Source organism: Oncorhynchus keta, chromosome 11 (genome assembly GCF_023373465.1).
Source record: "Oncorhynchus keta strain PuntledgeMale-10-30-2019 chromosome 11, Oket_V2, whole genome shotgun sequence".
Lineage (NCBI taxonomy): Eukaryota > Metazoa > Chordata > Actinopteri > Salmoniformes > Salmonidae > Oncorhynchus > Oncorhynchus keta.
Genome location: NC_068431.1, coordinates 36,389,100 through 36,412,357, shown reverse-complemented (window position 1 = coordinate 36,412,357; position 23,258 = coordinate 36,389,100). Strand labels below are relative to the sequence as shown.

Below are 23,258 nucleotides of genomic sequence, written 5' to 3'. Positions count from 1 at the left end.
TTCTAACAAGCCTTATAAATAACATTTTATTTTTAAATTGGATTTCAAGTGATACAGAGACACATAGTAATATGGATAACGCAAGATAGGAGCTTCCTCTTGGCTCCAAAAATAGGTGATTTTGGGTGAAAAGAGACTGTCCAAAACATTACACAATTTGTAATTCAGTGAAGAACCAAAGGCAAACAAGATACTTTGGGGGAAAAATGAATAATTCAGACCAAAGAAAGATCGTATTTACATGATCACTAGCTCATACCTGCTCAACAGGATTTTAACTGCAATTGATCTGTATCGCTGAATGATGTTTAAAACACAACATAGTTAATCATCTAAGATAGAACAAAGCATAGATATATATATCAAGAATAAATTAACATTTTGTCAAAACATAAAAGGGAAAGAGGTAAAGCACATCCTGCCGTTAAGGAAATGTTTTAATTCCACCAAGAGGTTAAGTGTGTGAAGGAACCTGTCGATAGTTGGCATGTGAAACACCGTAAATGTCATCAGTTCTATTAATCTCATCACACCGGGGCTCCAATGAAAAAAAACAACTGGGGTATAGAGATATTAGAGGACGAGAAGTTAACCCTTATCCTCTTCCAGTGGGGGGCCAGGCAGACAAGCCACACTCGAATAACTGGGATTTTGGTCGCCCCGTTGTCTGGCTGCATGGATAGATCGTCAATGCTATGTTAGTTACCTAGGTGATGTGATATATTCAACATTTTTTCAATGACTTCTGGGTCTGAGCTTCACTTGTCAGACTGGTCAGAGGTCAACCGCTGCCTTCACCCGGGCCCCAGATTAACAGAGGCCAGGCTGGGATGGACAGGAAAACGTGTGTGTGTGTGTCCCAAAGAAAATACTTGTTAGGGACCCAATTGAAATTAAGTAAAGAAATAGCAACCATACAGCTGTTATAGAAACATCCCAGGATAGGATTCGGCTAAACTTGGGAGAAAATAAGTATTGGGTCTGGCTGTACAAAAGATGTCTATGACGTCATGTGTACTATGAATGTACAAGACATGGGTTGTATTTCCCAAGGTACATAAAGAATGTGTGTACTTTTCTGGTTTGTAGAATGATTCTAGGTGATTTACAGCTGGATGGGAATGTGTTTCTGTTCAATGTTCTGACACATCATACGGAACAAAACATTGTGTAAGTGGACAACACTTAAGCAGATGAAGAGTTATAGTTAGACATGTTTTTTATAGCCTACATAATGACAGCCAAGGTCAGGGATCTTCAACTACATTCAGCCACGGGACCATTTTTGTTTTCGTGGATGGACAGGGACCCAGAGTTTTTATTTTATTTAACTAGGCAAGTCAGTTAAGAACAAATTCTTATTTACAATGACGGCCTACCGGGGAACAGTGTGTTAACTGCCTTGATCATGGGCAGAACGACAGATTTTTTTTTTTTACCTCATCAGTTCGGGATTCGAGCGCCCAACGCTCTAACCACTAGGCTCCCTGACGCCCCAAAACATAACTGCAGAAATCTGGACCTAAAGATGTTTTCAGTGGAAACAAATGCACCATGAAATCTAATTTTGTGGACACTGACTCTTAGTTTTCATTGATTTGATCTCACATTGCCCCATAAACAATTAATTAATGAAATCCACGCAGTTCTCTCTGGCTCATGATGCAGCATTAAAGGCTTCAAGCCCATGTTACAAAAAGGTGAGAGTCACAGTTTGCATTTTTTGTCTATATTACAGATCAGCCATAGCAATTGCAGAGCTGTGCTGCCCAAAGGAGAGTGTGTTGGCAGAAATGTCTGTCCACTCAGTGGGTAAGGCAGGGACACTGACCACTAGAATAAAATAGGATAGCAGGTAGTTACAACAGCTCTGAAAATAACCTCAAAACCTATGTACAACAGTTTGAGTAACCGTGGACACAAACACGTCTCAGATCAACACAACCGAACACAGAATCTCCTATCAGCTTTTAGAAAATATATGGTCATCCAACATTTACATATTACAAATACTTATAAGACGGGGCAGAGGTGATCAGCAGAGGGTGATTTGGGGTATACTGCAGTGTCTCTGGGAGCAGGAGGGGACTCTGTTGGATTACAGACATGTCTGATCAATGTCATCAGAGGTACTTTATGAAAAGGTGGGTTTTTGGTTGCTATGATGACGGGTGAAGGCGAGGTACATGGCTGGAGTACTATGGAATTCCCATTTCTACCCACAATGCCATGGGACTTTGCCCCAAAGTCCACAAAAACCAAGAGTCCGTTGAAGACACTGAGGGTGGGTCTGAGTGAGTCTAACTTAGTCATCCTCACAGACGCCTTTCCAACTTGGGAGTGCTAGTTAGGTTACGTACAAAAGTAAGGCTGTGGTGGGTTGACTGACCAGAGGGGAAGAGTCAAAACTACCCCCATATTACAGTATGTCAATCAGAGCGTAGAAGAACCGAAGATAAACCAGGTTCTACAGAACAAACGGTTTCACGAGACATACAGAGGAACAAATAAGAAAACGTGTGCCTCCGCCATGCTGCTCATCTCTGTCATAACAGTAGTGGTACCGTCTCCTGTAGTGGTACTGGCTCGTACACTACAAATATGATTTCTGTGTCAAAACAAACATAATGTCATCTTAAATATGACATGACACCTGTTTTTAACAAACACGCTAACCTTCAATCTATCAGAGTTTTATGCAACAGAGCGTGTGACTTTGGAGAAGTAATGTGCCTTTGTTGTTTGTATTGTAATACAGAATCCATGTGAATAACTAGGCCCTGGGGTTTCACCAAAAATTACTTATGACAGGTTTGATACCATGCTTACGATGGCATTATGCAACCTTTATGATGCATTATGACGAGAGCCTACAACCAAAACACCTGATCAGTGTCTTTATTCTACATGGCGGACATACATGCAGTCTTTTACTTCCAATCAGATCAGGACCCAGATCAGGACCTCTCACCAGTATGTATTATACACACCAGGGTTGGGGTTATAATTGACAGCCTAATTATGAAAACGGTTGAGTTTTGCGGTTCTGAAAAGTAAGGAGTTGATTAGTAGTCAGTGCAGTCCTTTAGGAGGGCATGAACAACCCCGGCTTAGCTCACACTAACCCAGACAGCACATTGGTCACTCTCAGGTCCCGACTCTGCCCATATGCGTCTGAGGCCTGATTGGTCCACTGACCAACTTACTGAAACTTAATTCGCTGTGAGGATAGGAAGCGGCATCTGCAGGGGCTATTCACAGATGAAGTGGAGGTTCTCTGAATACCGCCCTTTCTTACACTGGCAGTGTCCTTCTTGCCTGGCACTGGTTGGCTGGGCAGAAGAGGAGGTAGGGGTGAGTGGGGTGGGAGCGGTTGAGGAGGGGTACTGGGGGCGGGTAGAGCATCAGTCATCAAGAGCCCACCCCATGTAGGTTACTGTACACTGTCTCCAGCACACACAATGAGAGGACAGGCAAACACCCTGAAACTACTCTACAGCCCATTCTCCATTCAAGCATTATGAGAGGACAGGTAAACACCCTAACCCTGAAACTACTCTACAGCCCAGTCTCCATTCAAGCATTATGGGGAGCCAACGAGCCTCAAGCAGCAAAACACACACATCCTCTCCATATCCCACCTATCCTCTCACACACAGTCTACTGTGGTCCTTCTGTAGCTCAGTTGGTAGAGCATGGCGCTTGTAACGCCAGGGTAGTGGGTTCGATCCCCGGGACCACCCATACGTAGAATGTATGCACACATGACTGTAAGTCGCTTTGGATAAAAGCGTCTGCTAAATGGCATATATTATTATTATTATTATTATTATTACTGCATCACACAGGAGGCAGGTACAGCACAGCAGTCAGTCACTGTGCACCAGTTTCTGCCCACCGCATGTGTAAGTCTGAGAACGAGAGAAGCCTGTGGGTCTGTGTTTCCACATCTGAGCCGCTCAGCACATGGAGATGGTAACGTTGATCCCCAGGTTGCCGTTGTCGGCAAACAGGTGAGCGATGGACGTGTCAAACACCAGACAGTCGCTGTTCATGATGGCGGCCGCCACGCCGTCGTGGATGGAGCGGGGCGTGGCCTCCCAGGTGAGGCGCCGCCGGTTCCCGTTGAGCTCCAGGCGGTAGGCGAAGTTCTCGGCCTGCTTCCTCGTTCCGATGAGCAGCACCACAGCAAAGAACTGCTGGTGGCCCTCGTACTTCTCTTGCTTCTCCAGGACCAGCATGAAGTGGTGGCCGAAGCAGGACTGCATCATGACCCAGTCCACGGCCCCCGGCAGATTGATGTCTGTGGCCAGGAAGACGATGTCCTCTCCCTGCAGGGTGGTGATGGACTTGTGGGCGTGCATCAGGTGGGGCATGACGGCCTCCAGGGAGCCCTGCCACTTGCAGGAGGCTCCGGGGCACGGGCAGGTGTAGGGACGGAACTCACACACCTCCTCGTGATCAGGCTTCTCACTGTGGTGGAGGGACAGCAGGCATCCGGCTGACGCATACTGGAGATAGAGGGAGGGCGAGATAGAGAGAAAGAGAGAATTGCTTACTATTTAGTTTTCGTATGTATATTGAGAACCTACTCGAATTGGAGTGGTGTTGAATGACCCAAGAGATGAGAGACAGAATGGGAGGAGGAACAATGCGGGGGAAGAGACAGAATGGGAGAGGAGAGAGAGGAGGTGGTTATAAAAGGAGAGATGGGAGAGGAGAGAGAGGAGGTGGTTATAAAAGGAGAGATGGGAGAGGAGAGAGAGGAGGTGGTTATAAAAGGAGAGATGGGAGAGGAGAGAGAGGAGGTGGTTATAAAAGGAGAGATGGGAGAGGAGAGAGAGGAGGTGGTTATAAAAGGAGAGATGGGAGAGGAGAGAGAGGAGGTGGTTATAAAAGGAGAGATGGGAGACAGAATGGGTAAGGAGAGAGAGGAGGTGGTTATAAAAGGAGAGATGGGAGAGGAGAGAGGAGGTGGTTATAAAAGGAGAGATGGGAGAGGAGAGAGAGGAGGTGGTTATAAAAGGAGAGATGAGAGACAGAATGGGAGAGGAGAGAGGAGATGGTTATAAAAGGAGAGATGGGAAAGAGAGAGGGAATGAAGGAAAGACAGATATTGCAGACACGGGTTGTAGGAAAAACAGTGAAGGCAAAGGAGGAAGTAAAGAAAGAGGGACCAATTGAGAGATTGAAGAATGTGTGGGAGGATAGAGAGAGTGAGGCAGGGAAATAGTGCAAGAGAGAGGGAACAAAGAAATAGAGGAGGGAGGGGGTGAGAGTGGCAGGGCACATGAAGGGTGATGAGAGTACTAGATAAGAGTTAGATAAGAGAGATAAGCACCTTACTAGATATAAACCCTCTGGCATTACAACAGCTTCCCAACACATCCATGGAGATGTTAGGGAGGAAGAATCTTAGAAGATTGGATGGTTATTTTGTATGAAAACAAAGCAATACCAGGCAATTAAACTGCTTGTCGAAGGGTAGATTGAGATACATGACGTTGTTAGCAAGGCCGTTTTGAAAAAGATGTACATATTGAACCATCAACAGACAATCTTGCCTGTAAGACGGAGACATACCAATAAAGATTGAGTGTAGCAGGAGACGACAGACTACAATATGGGAGGATATGTAAGTAGCTGGTCCGTGCTGGGAGTGCTGGGGCGGTATTGAAGGGTTGGAGCAATAAGTGGATTATTTAATGAAAAGTGCATGAAGGGGGGGGATTTCAAGTTGTATTTGTCGTATGTACAGGATACACGTGGTATAGCATACTCTGTCCAATGAAATGCTTACCTGTAGGCTCCTACTGGACAATGCAACAACAATAAGAAATAAGAAAAGAGAAGAATACGAACATAAAGTAAATGGCTCAATAGAATGGATTAAACATTTCAGCATCAGTAGAATACAGGAAGACAGAATTTATAGACCAATATTTACACATTTCAGGGAAGGGGGAATAAAATGTCTGGTGGCAGCAGTTGTGGTGTGTGTGAGAGAGAGAAAGTGTGGCGCAGCAGTCTAAGGCACCGCATCTCAGTTCTAGAGGTGTCACTACAGACCCTGGTTTGATCCCATAGGTCGTCATTGCAAAATAAGAATTTGTTAACGGACTTGCCTAGTTAAATTAAGGGTCAATTCATTAAAAAAAATAAAAATTAAAAATTAAAACAGCTTCTGGCTGGAGTGTGTGGGGGTCCTTCATGATGCTGCAGGACTTCATCAGGCACCGTTTCAAGTAGATGCCCTGGATGGGTGGGAACACAGCTCCAGTGATGTACTGCAACTCGTCAGGATTATCTCGATGGTGCAGTGGTAGTATTTGGAGAGGACCCGGTGTGGCATGCCAAATTTCTTCAGGCGCCTTATGAAGTAGAGGCGCTGTTGTGCCCCTTGACAAGAGTGGTGGTGTTGTTAGTCCATCTCAAGTCATCTGTGATGTGGATGACAAGGAACTTAAAAATGCTGACTCGCTCTACTGCAGTCCCGTTGATGTGGATCGGAGTATTCCCTCCTCTGCTTCCTGAAGTAAACAATAAACTCCTTTGTTTTGCTGATGTTGAGGGAGAGGTTGTTGTCCTGGCACCACAATGCCAGTTCACTTACCTCTTCCCTATAGGCTGACTTGTCGTTATTGGTTATAAGGCCTACAACCGTGGTGTCATCAGCAAGAATTTGGCTGATTGGCCTGGATAAGGCTGCAGGGAGAGGGGCTCTGAGGAACTAGAGCTGGAGTCACAACCTGAAGGACACCCAGACCCCTTACGGAACAGGAGACAACCTGGGATAACAACACAACCTTCTACGGTCAATATGGGACCTAGCCAGAAACAGATAGGACCATACGGTCTATGATGGACAATTTGAATTGGGGTAGAAGTCGGGCCAACCTTCAGGCTCCATAGACGGAGGTAGACTGGGAGGCTGTTTACAGAAGGATGGGGTAACTGTCCTCATCTAGAAGCTTCTCTTAAATAAGACATCTGTTTGAACACACCTTCCTTCCTTCACGTTCTACTTTTCATAGATCCTCATGTTGATCACTGATCTGACCTCATTGAAGCAACATGGAAGGAATTGAAGCAAATGTGGCAATCGATCCATCACCCACTCAGTTCCGTTAGATCAGTCATTACACAAAGCAAGGTAAGAACAAAGGACACATTTTTCTAAGCATTCCAACAGGGCTTATGTGCTGTGTCCTCTAGCTCACTTTCATCTGAAGCCCTGGGGTTGAAAGGATGGGAGGGTGCAAAGATGCGAGGGAGGAGGAGGAAGTGGGGTGACATGGTGAGAGGTGCTTGTGTTTCTGCTCCAGTAAAACTGCCCCAGGGGGTAAGTTTCAATATTTATAATATTAAATATTAATATGTGTGGCAGGTTGGAGGCTTCCCACAAATCAATGGCTATGTTAGGACCCACTGGACCGATTGGCTGAATAACGGCATGACCGACTTTAACCATGCACTATGAAAAGAGCAGCTGGGTCAGAGAAACCTCAGGGGAGAAAGACACACAACTGCTAAAAAATGTGGGTTAGAATCAAATACTGATTCCTGTGTAATCAGTGTCCCAATTAATAACAACAACAAAAAATGTAAGTTTAATGTCACTTCATTTGGGTTTTCAAATGCATCCAGTCACGCAAATTCCTCTGTATCCCTTGTCTCTCCATCTATCAGCCCAAATATTTGTCTGTGAGGTCAGATGTGTAGAGGTCAGTCAGTTTCCTTGGCAGAGTCCCTCAGGGAAGCTGATCCTCTTATCCACCTTTATTAATGACTGATTGACAGAATTTTGTGCCGTAATCCAGTCGGCAGGTCTTTGGTGATAAAGCTCACCCCCCTCCTCTACTCCGTGTGTGTGTGTGTGTGGGGGGCGGGGGAGGGGAGGGGTAAATAAGGACCTCTGGTAGTGTGCCCCATGCCACCAATTAATGTAATTTAGGCTAATTGAATTGAAATCCCTTGTCCATCAACATTTACACAAATCTCCTCAGCGCCACCAAAAATGAACAACATACTCTAAACCACTCAGATCACACCTCACGGAATGCAGCATGTCACCGTCCCATTTGGATCAAACCCATTCTTCAAATCTTCGCCCGTCAACACAATAACAGTGATTGTACACTATCTACCCCCCCCCCCTGTGTGTGTGTGTGTGTCTGTGTACAAATGAATAGCCCAGCCTCTCTCTATGGTGTGCTACAGAGCCTCAGGGGTTTCAATCACTGCTACAGAGCCTCAGGGGTTTCAATCACTGCTACAGAGCCTCAGGGGTTTCAATCACTGCTACAGAGACTCAGGGGTTTCAATCACTGCTACAGAGCCTCAGGGGTTTCAATCACTGCTACAGAGCCTCAGGGGTTTCAATCACTGCTACAGAGCCTCAGGGGTTTCAATCACTGCTACAGAGACTCAGGGGTTTCAATCACTGCTACAGAGACTCAGGGGTTTCAATCACTGCTACGGAGACTCAGGGGTTTCAATCACTGCTACGGAGACTCAGGGGTTTCAATCACTGCTACAGAGACTCAGGGGTTTCAATCACTGCTACAGAGACTCAGGGGTTTCAATCACTGCTACAGAGACTCAGGGGTTTCAATCACTGCTTCAGAGCCTCAGGGGTTTCAATCACTGCTACAGAGACTCAGGGGTTTCAATCACTGCTACAGAGACTCAGGGGTTTCAATCTCTGCTACAGAGCCTCAGGGGTTTCAATCACTGCTACAGAGACTCAGGGGTTTCAATCACTGCTACAGAGACTCAGGGGTTTCAATCACTGCTACAGAGCCTCAGGGGTTTCAATCACTGCTTCAGAGCCTCAGGGGTTTCAATCACTGCTACGGAGACTCAGGGGTTTCAATCACTGCTACAGAGCCTCAGGGGTTTCAATCACTGCTACAGAGACTCAGGGGTTTCAATCACTGCTACAGAGACTCAGGGGTTTCAATCACTGCTACAGAGACTCAGGGGTTTCAATCACTGCTACAGAGACTCAGGGGTTTCAATCACTGCTACAGAGACTCAGGGGTTTCAATCACTGCTACAGAGACTCAGGGGTTTCAATCACTGCTTCAGAGCCTCAGGGGTTTCAATCACTGCTACAGAGCCTCAGGGGTTTCAATCACTGCTACAGAGACTCAGGGGTTTCAATCACTGCTACAGAGACTCAGGGGTTTCAATCTCTGCTACAGAGCCTCAGGGGTTTCAATCACTGCTACAGAGCCTCAGGGGTTTCAATCACTGCTTCAGAGCCTCAGGGGTTTCAATCACTGCTACAGAGACTCAGGGGTTTCAATCACTGCTACAGAGACTCAGGGGTTTCAATCACTGCTTCAGAGCCTCAGGGGTTTCAATCACTGCTACAGAGCCTCAGGGGTTTCAATCACTGCTACAGAGCCTCAGGGGTTTCAATCTCTGCTACAGAGCCTCAGGGGTTTCAATCACTGCTACAGAGACTCAGGGGTTTCAATCACTGCTACAGAGACTCAGGGGTTTCAATCACTGCTACAGAGCCTCAGGGGTTTCAATCACTGCTACAGAGACTCAGGGGTTTCAATCACTGCTACAGAGCCTCAGGGGTTTCAATCACTGCTACAGAGCCTCAGGGGTTTCAATCACTGCTACAGAGACTCAGGGGTTTCAATCACTGCTACAGAGACTCAGGGGTTTCAATCACTGCTACAGAGACTCAGGGGTTTCAATCACTGCTACAGAGACTCAGGGGTTTCAATCACTGCTACAGAGACTCAAGGGAGTAATAACACCAGCACAGCGCATGTCAACCACACTTCTCTACACTATGACAATGACGCAGACATGCAGAGTATACACACATTTACAAAACAATCTATTTAGCTCTCTAAACCAGGGAGTGAAAAACCAACTGGGTTGTTGGCTAATCCTCTGACACTCACAAAAGCTTGCAAACTTTCCCAGTGGTGGTAAATGCTCTTTTCTTCCTCCCCTCGCTCATTCGCTCTTATTTTAATTAAAATGTTTAATCTAGCCTGGGCTTGGGCTCTGCAGGCCTGTTCAAATCTTAAGTAAAGCATTATCTTTCTGGTACTGGCTGGCTTGGGATGGGGCTGCATGGGGCTGGGGTGAAACGGCTGAGGCTAGGTCTAGAGAGATGGGGCTGGGGTGATACGGCTGAGGCTAGGTCTAGAGAGATGGGGCTGGGGTGATACGGCTGCGGCTAGGTCTAGAGAGATGGGGCTGGGGTGATACGGCTGAGGCTAGGTCTAGAGAGATGGGGCTGGGGTGATACGGCTGAGGCTAGGTCTAGAGAGATGGGGCTGGGGTGATACGGCTGAGGCTAGGTCTAGAGAGATGGGGCTGGGGTGATACGGCTGAGGCTAGGTCTAGAGACATGGGGCTGGGGTAATACGGCTGCGGCTAGGTCTAGAGACATGGGGCTGGGGTGATACGGCTGAGGCTAGGTCTAGAGAGATGAGGCTGGGGTGATACGGCTGAGGCTAGGTCTAGAGAGATGGGGCTGGGGTGATACGGCTGAGGCTAGGTCTAGAGACATGGGGCTGGGGTGATACGGCTGAGGCTAGGTCTAGAGACATGGGGCTGGGGTGATACGGCTGAGGCTAGGTCTAGAGACATGGGGCTGGGGTGATACGGCTGAGGCTAGGTCTAGAGACATGGGGCTGGGGTGATACGGCTGAGGCTAGGTCTAGAGACATGGGGCTGGGGTGATACGGCTGAGGCTAGGTCTAGAGACATGGGGCTGGGGTGATACGGCTGAGGCTAGGTCTAGAGACATGGGGCTGGGGTGATACGGCTGAGGCTAGGTCTAGAGACATGGGGCTGGGGTGATACGGCTGAGGCTAGGTCTAGAGACATGGGGCTGGGGTGATACGGCTGAGGCTAGGTCTAGAGACATGGGGCTGGGGTGATACGGCTGAGGCTAGGTCTAGAGACATGGGGCTGGGGTGATACGGCTGAGGCTAGGTCTAGAGACATGGGGCTGGGGTGATACGGCTGAGGCTAGGTCTAGAGACATGGGGCTGGGGTGATACGGCTGAGGCTAGGTCTAGAGACATGGGGCTGGGTTGTGGAGAGGCACACAGACCAGCCCAGCCGCTGGCTGCTGAATTATTGAACAACTTCCACATTTAAGTTGCACATCATCTGCAATGAGCTTGGCCAGTGAGGGGAGCTTCTGGGGAAGAGTTGTGTTGTTTCACCTCCAATCAAAACATATGCTCTAAACCGTATCACCCTGCTCTGAAATTCTGTCAGCTTCGTTACTGATGGTGTTTTTTTTTTACAGCTTTTGACATGATATTTTACTGATAAAAACAAGCTGGTCAGTGGTTTTTATTTAACTAGACAAGTAAAGGAAGGTAACACATGTAACCATCTCACATTTGGGTAAATTATCAAATAAAGTACCCAAATGTGTGACCATTAACTTTGAGGGCCTTGCATGAACTCCACCTAGATCATCTATTTTCTGACAACCTCCTGCAGAAGCAGTCAAACCCTGCCAAACAACCAACCACCTCCTTTCAGCTGAGAGACACAGCTTCTCTCCCACCACTACCTCCTCCAGAGAGAGGAGCAATGCAAAGTACACAAACTACCTCACTGGCAGTGCAGGAGTGGAACATTCAGGCCTGTTCTCACAGTTAAAAGTAGTTCGCTACAGTAAATTATTTAACGGCTTCTCAGACACCGTTTGCCAGGACAATTTCCTCACTGCTGTGCCTGAAGAGAGAGAGGCTACACTCACACTGCCTAACTGACTATTCTACTCTAAGCCAAAAAGGGCCCCCTGGCTGGTTTGGTATCGACTGGCTGAGGCACTTTGGAAGCTCTCCTTCTGAGGTAGAGAGACCGTCTTGCCCTCCCTCCAGGATTTGTTCCATCAGGCCTTTTGTTGTGTTGCAGCAGAAAAGGCCATGAGACTGCAGACTCATCAGCCTGCTAAATGGCTGCTCTTAAAAGATCAAAAAGGAGAGCCGCACACTCTAGAAGCTCAAATGCAATCATTTTGTAACCAACATTGGTTATAAAATTTGGCTGAGAGACCACCTGGTCCTGAGACTACAGGCTACCTCTGTTAATGGGTCTCTAACCTGATGAGACTTTACAGGTCAGTCAATTAGACAGAGTCTGGGAGAACAGACTTGGAGTAGTGTGCTTCAGTGCCATTTTAGTCATTGTGCTTTACAAATTAAAACACAACTAGGCTACTTCTTTCATATTGATGTTGCCATAGCAGAATGGAGAAAATGAGAGGGGTGTGGATACTGCAATGAAGGCGATTTGTTTGTGTGGATCCCCTCTCTCTCTCTTCATCTCTCTCTCGAATGTACCAGGAGAGGGAGGGAAAATAATGGACAAAAGGAAGATGAGAAAAGATGGATTGAGTAAGCAAAAAAAGGAGAGATGTGGCAGAGAGAGAAGTGTGAGGAGGATGGAAAAAGAGAGAGGGGTGGAGAGAAAAACAGGTGAGAGACAGTAAGAGGATGCAGTGGGAGACAGGGAGCAAAACAGAGAGGTGAGAGACAGTAAGAGGATGCAGTGGGAGACAGGGAGCAAAACAGAGAGGTGAGAGACAGTAAGAGGATGCAGTGGGAGACAGGGAGCAAAACAGAGAGGTGAAAGACAGTAAGAGGATGCAGTGGGAGACAGGGAGCAAAACAGAGAGGTGAGAGACAGTAAGAGGATGCAGTGGGAGACAGGGAGCAAAACAGAGAGGTGAAAGACAGTAAGAGGATGCAGTGGGAGACAGGGAGTAAAACAGAGAGGTGAGAGACAGTAAGAGGATGCAGTGGGAGACAGGGAGCAAAACAGAGAGGTGAGAGACAGTAAGAGGATGCAGTAGGAGACAGGGAGCAAAACAGAGAGGTGAGAGACAGTAAGAGGATGCAGTGGGAGACAGGGAGCAAAACAGAGAGGTGAGAGACAGTAAGAGGATGCAGTGGGAGACAGGGAGCAAAACAGAGAGGTGAGAGACAGTAAGAGGATGCAGTGGGAGACAGGGAGCAAAAGTAAGAGGATGCAGAGGTGAGAGCAAAACAGTAAGACAGTAAGAGGATGCAGTGGGAGACAGGGAGCAAAACAGAGAGGTGAGGAGACAGTAAGAGGATGCAGTGGGAGACAGGGAGCAAAACAGAGAGGTGAGAGACAGTAAGAGGATGCAGTAGGAGACAGGGAGCAAAACAGAGAGGTGAGAGACAGTAAGAGGATGCAGTAGGAGACAGGGAGCAAAACAGTAAGAGGTGAGAGACAGCAAAAAGAGGATGTAAGAGGATGCAGGAGACAGGGAGCAAAACAGAGAGGTGAGAGACAGTAAGAGGATGCAGTAGGAGACAGGGAGCAAAACAGAGAGGTGAGAGACAGTAAGAGGATGCAGTAGGAGACAGGGAGCAAAACAGAGAGGTGAGAGACAGTAAGAGGATGCAGTGGGAGACAGGGAGCAAAACAGAGAGGTGAGAGACAGTAAGAGGATGCAGTAGGAGACAGGGAGCAAAACAGAGAGGTGAGAGACAGTAAGAGGATGCAGTGGGAGACAGGGAGCAAAACAGAGAGGTGAGAGACAGTAAGAGGATGCAGTAGGAGACAGGGAGCAAAACAGAGAGGTGAGAGACAGCAAAACAGAGGATGCAGTAGGAGACAGGGAGCAAAACAGAGAGGTGAGAGACAGTAAGAGGATGCAGTAGGAGACAGGGAGCAAAACAGAGAGGTGAGAGACAGTAAGAGGATGCAGTAGGAGACAGGGAGCAAAACAGAGAGGTGAGAGACAGTAAGAGGATGCAGTGGGAGACAGGGAGCAAAACAGAGAGGTGAGAGACAGTAAGAGGATGCAGTAGGAGACAGGGAGCAAAACAGAGAGGTGAGAGACAGTAAGAGGATGCAGTAGGAGACAGGGAGCAAAACAGAGAGGTGAGAGACAGTAAGAGGATGCAGTGGGAGACAGGGAGCAAAACAGAGAGGTGAGAGACAGTAAGAGGTGCAGTGGGAGAGAGCAAAACAGTGAAGACAGTAAGGATGCAGTAGGAAACAGGGAGCAAAACAGAGAGGTGAGAGACAGTAAGAGGATGCAGTAGGAGACAGGGAGCAAAACAGAGAGGTGAAAGACAGTAAGAGGATGCAGTGGGAGACAGGGAGTAAAACAGAGAGGTGAGAGACAGTAAGGATGCAGTGGGAGACAGGGAGCAAAACAGAGAGGTGAGAGACAGTAGGAGGATGCAGTAGGAGACAGGGAGCAAAACAGAGAGGTGAAAGACAGTAAGAGGATGCAGTGGGAGACAGGGAGTAAAACAGAGAGGTGAGAGACAGTAAGGATGCAGTGGGAGACAGGGAGTAAAACAGAGAGGTGAGAGACAGTAAGAGGATGCAGTAGGAGACAGGGAGCAAAACAGGAAGGGCAAAAATAAAAACCGTAATGAACAGCAGAGGAAAAGCGAGAAGCGGGTGAGGAATAAAAAGTGAGTGAGAAAAAGAGCAGGTGTGGTCCTCTCCTCTTCTCTTCCTCTAGTTCCAGTAACAGGCAGTGACCTCAGGCTGAACAGAGTACCCAGAGGCTCATGTGTCCCGAAAAACCATCCAGCTGCCAGGCCACGGGTATTACGTTACCCTCTCGGCCAGGGAATGGGTCACAGAGGGCCCTCTGCATCCTCTCAATCATTCCCTCCCCCCCAAACCCAGCCCCAGTACACAGCCTCTACACCTCTCCATTCCTCTGCCCACACTAGGATCAATAGCAATCTGGCTAAAAGTTTGGGATGAGATTGGCCAGCAGTGAGAGCCTAGTAATTGAGTTAGAGGCATCAAATGTCTCGGCTAGAACACCAGTAACGATCCATTCCCTCTTGTTCTCATGCACTTGTTTTCCCCTCTCGCACACTCTTTCCCTGGCTGCAATAGCATTTCTCAAAATGAGAGATATAGCAACATTCTCTTGATGCCATGAGAGGAGAACCCTTTGGCCTCCATAAGCATATAGTTGAGTAGCCCTGTCATACCTCTTCTGAGAACAGCCTTTTCACTCCCCATTTCATCTTGCTCGTGACTGACTGGGTTCGAACCTGAATGTCACAAAGCTGTGTTAGTCCACTTACCTACAGCCTATAGGGATAAGTTCAGGAAGTTCATGTAAAGGACGACACGCTGCTTGCTTAATCACTACCGCTTCCCCTGATTCATGTTTAAGTTGTATTAGTGGTATGTACAGGATACACATGGTATACACCGTCCAATGAAATGCTTACTTGTGGCTTCCTTCTCGACAATGCAACAACAAATAAGAACAAAGTAAATGGCTCAGAACAACCTCAATTCATCAGGGCATGGACTCAAGGTGTTGAAGTGTTCCACAGGGATGATGGCCCACGTTGACTCCAATGCATCCCACAGTTGTGTCAAGTTGGCTGGATGTCCTTTGGTGGTGGAACATTCTTGATATACACACGGGAAACTGATGAGCGCGAACAACCCAGCAGCATTGCAGTTCTGGCCACAAACAACTGTGCTAGGTACCTACTACCATACCCCGTTCAAAGGCACTTTGATATTTTGTCTTGCCCATTCACCCTCTGAATGGCACACATACACAATACATGTCTCAATTGTCTCAAGGCTTAAAAATCCTTCTTAAACCTGTCTCCTCCCCTTCATCTACACTGGTTTAATCCACTTCAATAAGTGACAATAAGAGTTCATAGCTTTCATCTGGTAAGTCTATGTCATGGAAAGAGCAGTTCTTCTTAATGTTTTGTATACCCGGTGTATATCTGTGTGGGTGTGAGTGAGTGGATGTGTGCTACGGTGTGGAGACTCAGTGCAGGTTGTCAGTCCAGTTCAAGTGTTCAGCAGTCTGACGGCTTGTAGACAGAAACTGTCTCTGAGGTTGTTGGTATCAGACCACATGCTCCGATGGTAAGGGAGTGAACAGCTCGTGGCTGGGGTGTGTTGTCCTTCATAATGCTGCGGGCCTTCTTCATCAGGCACATTTTTGAGTAATGTCCTGGATGGGTGGGAGCAAGGTCCCAGGGTAGCCTAGTTGTTAGAGCGTTGGACTAGTAGCCGGAAGGTTGCAAGTTCAAACCCCTGAGCTGACAAGGTACAAATCTGTCGTTCTGTCCCTGAACAGGCAGTTAACCCACTGTTCCTAGGCCATCATTGAAAATAAGAATTTGTTCTTAACTTAACTAGTTAACTGGTTAAATAAAGGTAAAAAATTAATAATAATATATTAAAATAAATAAAAAAAGGTCCCAGTAATGTACTGGGCAGTCTTCACCACCCGCTCGAGTCCGTGTGGAGGTGGTGTGGTTGCCAGTCCTCACAGCCTGTGGCCTGCCCATCAGGAAGTCCAGGACCCAGTTGCATAGGATAGTGTCCAGACCCGGGGCTCTGAGCTTGGTGTCGAGCTTGGAGGGAACAATAGTGTTGAACGCTAAACTAGCCAATGAACAGCATTCTCACATAGGTGTTCCTCTTGTTCAGATGTGTTACGGCCGTGTGAATAGCGATGGAAATGGCAGATCTGTTGGTAGGCAAAGTGGAGTGGGTCCAATGTGCATGTGATTCAGCTCATACCGAGACTCAAATGGGGCATCATTTGTGTTAGCTTTCTGCCGTGTTTCAGAAGTCAAAGTCCTTTGGATTCGTTATTTGTACAGCTGCCACCATCTTGATTTCCTTGTGTTTTTTCACCTCTTTTCTGAGCAGAGCAGGCAGGCCCTAGCCTAGCAACTCCAGACTTCACACAGATACAGGTCTCTCAAGGTCTCTCATTAACTTTTGCTTGTAAATGTCTAAACTCACCAATTTGGTAGCTGCTAACTATAGATGTGTAACTTTATGAGCTGGATTGCCTGTCTCAGCAATTTCTTTATTTTCATTTGCGCTTGTTATCATATTGAGCTAGCAGCCTCCATTGAAATTTGACATTACTTGTGCTCACTTTGTCAGCATTCTGGGCAATAGAATTCTAGACTTTTCTTTTTGTTTTTGGGCGCCCCCTTGTGTACTGAGCTGGTAATACCGTATAGCCCGGTATGAGAGGACAGTATGACAATATGAAAATCTAAATACCACCCAACCATAGTTATAACCCACCGTGCTATTGAAAAAGGCCTTTTACTATTGTGCAAGGGACAACACTTCAGGCTGATTAATGAGTTTCACAGATTCCCATATGCTACATTCACCACCTAAACTCGCTCTACAGAGAACCCTCTGGTTTGAACCAGCGCAACTGTACATGGGTCCAGGGGTACCATTGTAAAGGACATCACACTGTCTGCTTAGCAAGTACTGCTTTCCCCTGATTCATCGCATATTGAGACTCAACCGCAAGACTTCTGCCTCGAAAACACACGTGACCATGTAGCAGCAGCTTTGGTGACCATGCTTTTGTGATAAGTAACTTATCGGAGACCTGAAAACTTGAATTGTCTGAAGCACAGGAGACCTGGGTTAGAACCCAATCAGTCAAACTAACACGTTTTTAGGTCTCAGGCAAGGTTGTTCATCACATGCATGGATCCCCAAACCACCTCTGTTGCCCTCTCATTAAATGGGGTCTACAGATCATTCTGCTTCTGTTTGCAAAATAAAGTGCTGTTGTTGTGCAGTAAGCCTGATTTCCAACCCAGTCAGTTATATTGGTGCCGTGATATCTGAGTATGAGGTCAAAGGGGGTAAAATGTAACTGAAGTGGTTTGATGAACCAAGCTCTTTTGATGAGTAACCTTGCTGTAGAATTGTGTTAGGGATTAGTTCCGGAAGCTATGGGCTAAGTGGGCTAACACAGTCTTGTGACAGGCAGGAGACCCAGTTCGAACCCAGTAGGTCACAAGAGCAGGTTTACATTGGCAGAGGAAAGGCTATCCTTAGAAGGGCTAAACTGTCAGGAATATTCAACAGTATTCTTATGTGGGCCAAATTGTTTTTATTTTGTGTTACTCCCTTCCAATGCGGCATGCGATCATCATAGAGGGAACAGATATTTCAGAGTCTCTTAGCTTCCAGGAATGGGATCATCATAGAGGGAACAGATATTTCAGAGACTCTTAGCTTCCAGGAATGGGATCATCATAGAGGGAACAGATATTTCAGAGACTCTTAGCTTCCAGGAATGGGATCATCATAGAGGGAACAGATATTTCAGAGACTCTTAGCTTCCAGGAATGGGATCATCATAGAGGGAACAGATATTTCAGAGACTCTTAGCTTCCAGGAATGGGATCATCATAGAGGGAACAGATATTTCAGAGACTCTTAGCTTCCAGGAATGGGATCATCATAGAGGGAACAGATATCTCAGAGACTCTTAGCTTCCAGGAATGGGATCATCATAGAGGGAACAGATATCTCAGAGTCTCTTAGCTTCCAGGAATGGGATCATCATAGAGGGAACAGATATCTCAGAGTCTCTTAGCTTCCAGGAATGGGATCATCATAGAGGGAACAGATATCTCAGAGACTCTTAGCTTCCAGGAATGGGATCATCATAGAGGGAACAGATATCTCAGAGTCTCTTAGCTTCCAGGAATGCGATCATCATAGAGGGAACAGATATTTCAGAGTCTCTTAGCTTCCAGGAATGGGATCATCATAGAGGGAACAGATATCTCAGAGACTCTTAGCTTCCAGGAATGGGATCATCATAGAGGGAACAGATATCTCAGAGACTCTTAGCTTCCAGGAATGGGATCATCATAGAGGGAACAGATATCTCAGAGTCTCTTAGCTTCCAGGAATGCGATCATCATAGAGGGAACAGATATTTCAGAGTCTCTTAGCTTCCAGGAATGCGATCATCATAGAGGGAACAGATATTTCAGAGTCTCTTAGCTTCCAGGAATGGGATCATCATAGAGGGAACAGATATTTCAGAGTCTCTTAGCTTCCAGGAATGGGATCATCATAGAGGGAACAGATATCTCAGAGTCTCTTAGCTTCCAGGAATGCTATCATCATAGAGGGAACAGATATTTCAGAGACTCTTAGCTTCCAGGAATGGGATCATCATAGAGGGAACAGATATTTCAGAGACTCTTAGCTTCCAGGAATGGGATCATCATAGAGGGAACAGATATTTCAGAGACTCTTAGCTTCCAGGAATGGGATCATCATAGAGGGAACAGATATTTCAGAGACTCTTAGCTTCCAGGAATGGGATCATCATAGAGGGAACAGATATTTCAGAGACTCTTAGCTTCCAGGAATGCGATCATCATAGAGGGAACAGATATTTCAGAGACTCTTAGCTTCCAGGAATGCGATCATCATAGTTTATAGCCAAAATGGTTTAAATGCTAGAAAATAAATTCAACATTTCACAAGAAGCTTCTGTTTACCACAGTAAGTATTTCATTATATTGGTTCTCCTCTACATTCCCTGGCTATGAAAGTACCACGATGTTGTCTGTGGTTTTGAATCTGAATTTAGAGAACCGAATTTAAAAACTGAATCCGAATGCATCTGAGAAGTTGAATATATGAAACGTTGATGAACTTGAAATTATTGTTTGTAAACTTGATAGACAATGAATGCAATATATACCATTTTGAAACAGAATATATCGAACTTAAATATTTGATTTTAAAACGAAATACAGTTATTCACTCAATAAAATTATTACATTTGTGCGTTACAAATAAAACAAATACTAAAAAGTTAATTCAAATTCAAAATTATGGAATTCAAATACAATGTTGGCACTCAAATCGCTCCATACGAGGCCCCTTATGACAAGAATCACACAAAACTGAGGGGACAGACAAAGACTAGGTTCATCAATGATTTATTATTACTATTATTGCAGTATCTAGTCTTTCTAATGTGTGGTGTAAAAAGACTAGGTTTAAACTGACTGAAAGATTGCTGAGTAAATTAAGGTACTCACCTTGCTCCCATGTTGCGGTTTGGTGAGGCAGACGGGCCGATTCATTCCCCCAACCCCAATCTCTGACCCCGGCCCAGCCCCTGCAGTGACCCCTGCACTGACCCCTTGTTGGCGGTGCCACCCTAGCAGGCAGCGCCACTGAGCCAGGTCCCTTAGGAGAGGCAGGCAGGACGCTGGGCACAGCATTACGCGTGAGAGAATGGACACACACACACACACTGTCTGACACACTGTCCAACACACACTATCCCTCAACCAATTTCACACCCCACTGAGTCTTTACTATACCCCTCACAATACCTATCAATGGCCGTGCTCTTGCTTTACAAGCGGATCCAATCTCAATCTCAATGCCTGTCTTCCAAAGTCCTGCTGAATTCACTCTCTCAAATAGCTTAGGGGCTATATCCCTCTGCACCCCAAGGATAGAATACCTTTCCTCTCAACCATAAGTCAGGTATGAGAATCAAGGGGCTCCACAGCTGGCTACAAAAAGCAAATGGGAGACTCAGTCCCGAAAAGCACACTGCTGTAATGGAATGGCAGCCTGAGGTGTAAGGAGAGCTGCCTGCCTGCCTAACAGACTCACTCACTGCTCTAATGCTGCATGTAATGACTGAAATCGAACGAGTGATAAGTCCCTAACTCTCCTGTATGTGAGAGTATGTGTGAATGAATGGTATGTGTCCAGTCCACAGTCACACTACATCTAGCACTAACCCTGCCACCTGCCCAGCTCAGCTCACACATGCATTGTGCCTCTGGCTGACACAGACCACACTGAATCAGACCGTTGTTTCTGTCCCGCCAGGCAACCCAAACAAAGCCACCAGGAGCTCCTCCACTGTAGAGGAATTCAGAGTCTGATGTTCAGAAAACAGCAGCCCAGCTGACCTCACCGTCCGTCCCCTACGCAGAGAGAACATTCATTACAAGCATTGTCTCCTCCACTACAGCGCTGCAACCTCACTTACAGTATGGCTTCAGCCTGACTCATAGACACATGCCGCATCAGCCACACAGCTAAACACTAGCAAGCAGTAGAGAAGATAAACAGACCAATGCACATTGAGGGTAACAGCTCTCTCTTCCACTTGTTCCCGCTCCCTCCTTTCCTGGCGGTCTCCTGCAGCAGTCAAATGCAAACAGCATGCAATCTACCTTACGAGAGCTCCTCCTCGATGGCTTACTGACCTAAACACACAACCAACAGCAGAATGGTGGATGTCTACATAAACACACCAAAAGCTCCTACCAAATCACCAGCAGCCAGACAGAGCAATCTCTGCATAGCACACACAAGCACACGGACGCACTCTCGCTCTCTCTCTCTCTGCTGCGCTGCGCTCTCCTCCTCCTCCTCTCAGCTCTGCGCGGTGACAGAAAAGCCAGAGCAGCCGCCACGCAAAAACATCTGCAGCACACACACACACAAGAATGGAGTGGGCGGGGCGACAGAGCCTGTCTGTGAGTGTGGAGGTGTTTCACAGCCAAGAGCAGCATTCTCCCCTTTTTCCCGCATCTGTCTTTCCCCTAAAGGACAGACTGTTGGGACTCCAGACAAAACTCACCATCATCTGGCCCTTTCTTCATGTCTCTCTCTTGGGTCGTTCCACTTCAAAAAGGACAAGATGATTTCGACACTCACCAACAGATAAGATTAGCATTCCTGAAACATTGTTTTATTCAAATATAATTTGATCTCAGAGAAATTAAGCTAATTGATTACATTTATATGGCCAATTTGGGTGCATAGGATAAATATAATATTCAATAAATATAGTACCTAAACATCCGATTTGGACCAAACTTTTTTCTAACAATGAGTTAGGCATGAGGAATCCAAAGAAATGCCAATCACACCCCACAACATGTAGTGCCCCATGTTTATGCAGGAATGTTCCACGCAGAGTATTTCTCTCAAACTTTGCACAAATTGCCAGAGATAATCCATCCACCGGACAGGTGGAGTGGTTAATATCTTGTCTAGGTCATAAAAGCCTCCTCCAATGTCGTTTTAGAGAATTTGGCAGTACTTCCAACCGGCCCACAACTGCAGACCACGTGTAACCACACCTGCCCAGGTCTCAGTGTAGCTAATCTGTGTGCTCGTCATCCTCACCAGCGTGTTGACCCGACTGCAGTTTGGCCACATAACCGAATTCAGTGGACAAATGACCACCTTCGATGGCCACTGGCACGCTGGAGAAGTGTGATCTTCACGGATGAATCCCAGTTTCAACTGTACCTGGCAGATGGCAGACGGCGTGTATGGGGCCGTGTGGGCAAGCGGTTGGCTGATGTCAACGTTATGTTGGCGGTGGGCTTATGGTATGGGCATGCATAAGCTACGGACAATGAACACAATTGCATTTTAGCAATGGCAATTTGAATGCAGAGATACCATGACGAGATTCTGAGGCCCATTTTTGTGCCATTCATCCACCACCATCACCTCATCTTTCAGCATGATAATGCACGGCCCGATGTCGCAAGGATCTGTACACAAATCCTGGATGCTGAAAATGTCCCAGTTCTTCCATGGCCTACATACTCACCAGACATTTCACTCATTGAGCATGTTTGGGATGCTCTAGATCTACGTCTACGACAGCGTGTTCTTGTTCCCGCCAATGTCCAGCAACATTACACAGCCGTTGAAGAGGAGCGGGACAACAGTCCACAACCAACAACCTTATAAACTCTATGCAAAGGAGATGTGTCGCACTACATGAGGCAAATGGTGGTCACACCAGATACTGACTGCTTTTCTGATCCACATCAATCCGTTTATCTTTTTAAAGGTATCTGTGACCAACAGATGTATATATGTATTCCCAGTCATGTGAAATCTGTAGATTAGGGTCTAATGAATTTATTTCAATTGACTAGTTTCCTTATATGAACTGTAACTCAGTAATATCTTTGAATTAGTTTCATGTTGCGTTTATATTTTTGTTCGGTGTAGTTTCAGTTCTCCATGTCTGACAAGTAGTTTGGAGCTGCAGCTCAGAGTACTGTTTCTTTATCGTATGTAATGTATTCCCAGTGAATTTGGTGTTGTTTTTCCCCAGTTCAGAGAAATTAGTCATTGAAGTTTTACGTTTATGTCCCATCCTACATCTTGATATTACCAGGTTCTGAACACTAGATGGTGCTGTTCTGGGGGATTTATTTTTTAAAGCTCCCTCCCCCCCACATCAATGTTAAAGGGGTAATAGTTCACCAAAATTACAAAATGACATACTGGTTTCCTTACCCTATAAGCTGTCTATGGACAAGGTATGACAGAAATCCACGTGTTGGTTTTGTTGTCCACTGCTAACTTTTTTGCATTTGTGGCACAAATCCAAGTCAACTGTACTT

The 23,258-nt window shown here is 46.3% G+C and overlaps 1 protein-coding gene and 1 long non-coding RNA gene across 4 annotated transcripts in view; one reads left to right on the top strand and one right to left on the bottom strand.

The window, feature by feature from the left end:
- Positions 1-12: 12 nt before the first annotated feature.
- The window catches only part of LOC118390146 (E3 ubiquitin-protein ligase Siah2-like), a 52,983-nt gene continuing 29,737 nt past the window's right edge, over positions 13-23,258 (bottom strand). The window contains exons 1-2 of one of the 2 annotated variants that reach the window (XM_035780412.2): positions 19,893-21,605; positions 13-4,511 (exon numbers count right to left, since the gene is read on the bottom strand). In XM_035780412.2, the coding sequence (XP_035636305.1) occupies positions 3,960-4,511; positions 19,893-20,078 (738 nt within the window). In that variant the 5' untranslated portion in view covers positions 20,079-21,605 and the 3' untranslated portion in view covers positions 13-3,959. Of the gene's footprint in view, positions 4,512-19,892; positions 21,606-23,258 lie in introns of those variants that run through there. The other variant, XM_035780411.2, reaches the window with a different exon arrangement.
- On the top strand, positions 11,237-14,635 carry LOC127906171 (uncharacterized). 2 transcript variants are annotated; one of them, XR_008060540.1, is made up of 7 exons: positions 11,237-12,629; positions 12,680-12,729; positions 12,780-12,829; positions 12,880-12,929; positions 13,314-13,613; positions 13,668-13,917; positions 14,105-14,635. It is a non-coding gene; the product is annotated as an uncharacterized LOC127906171 (long non-coding RNA). The 2 variants fall into 2 exon arrangements; XR_008060539.1 differs by lacking the exons at positions 11,237-12,629; positions 12,680-12,729 and having other exon boundaries at positions 12,738-12,929.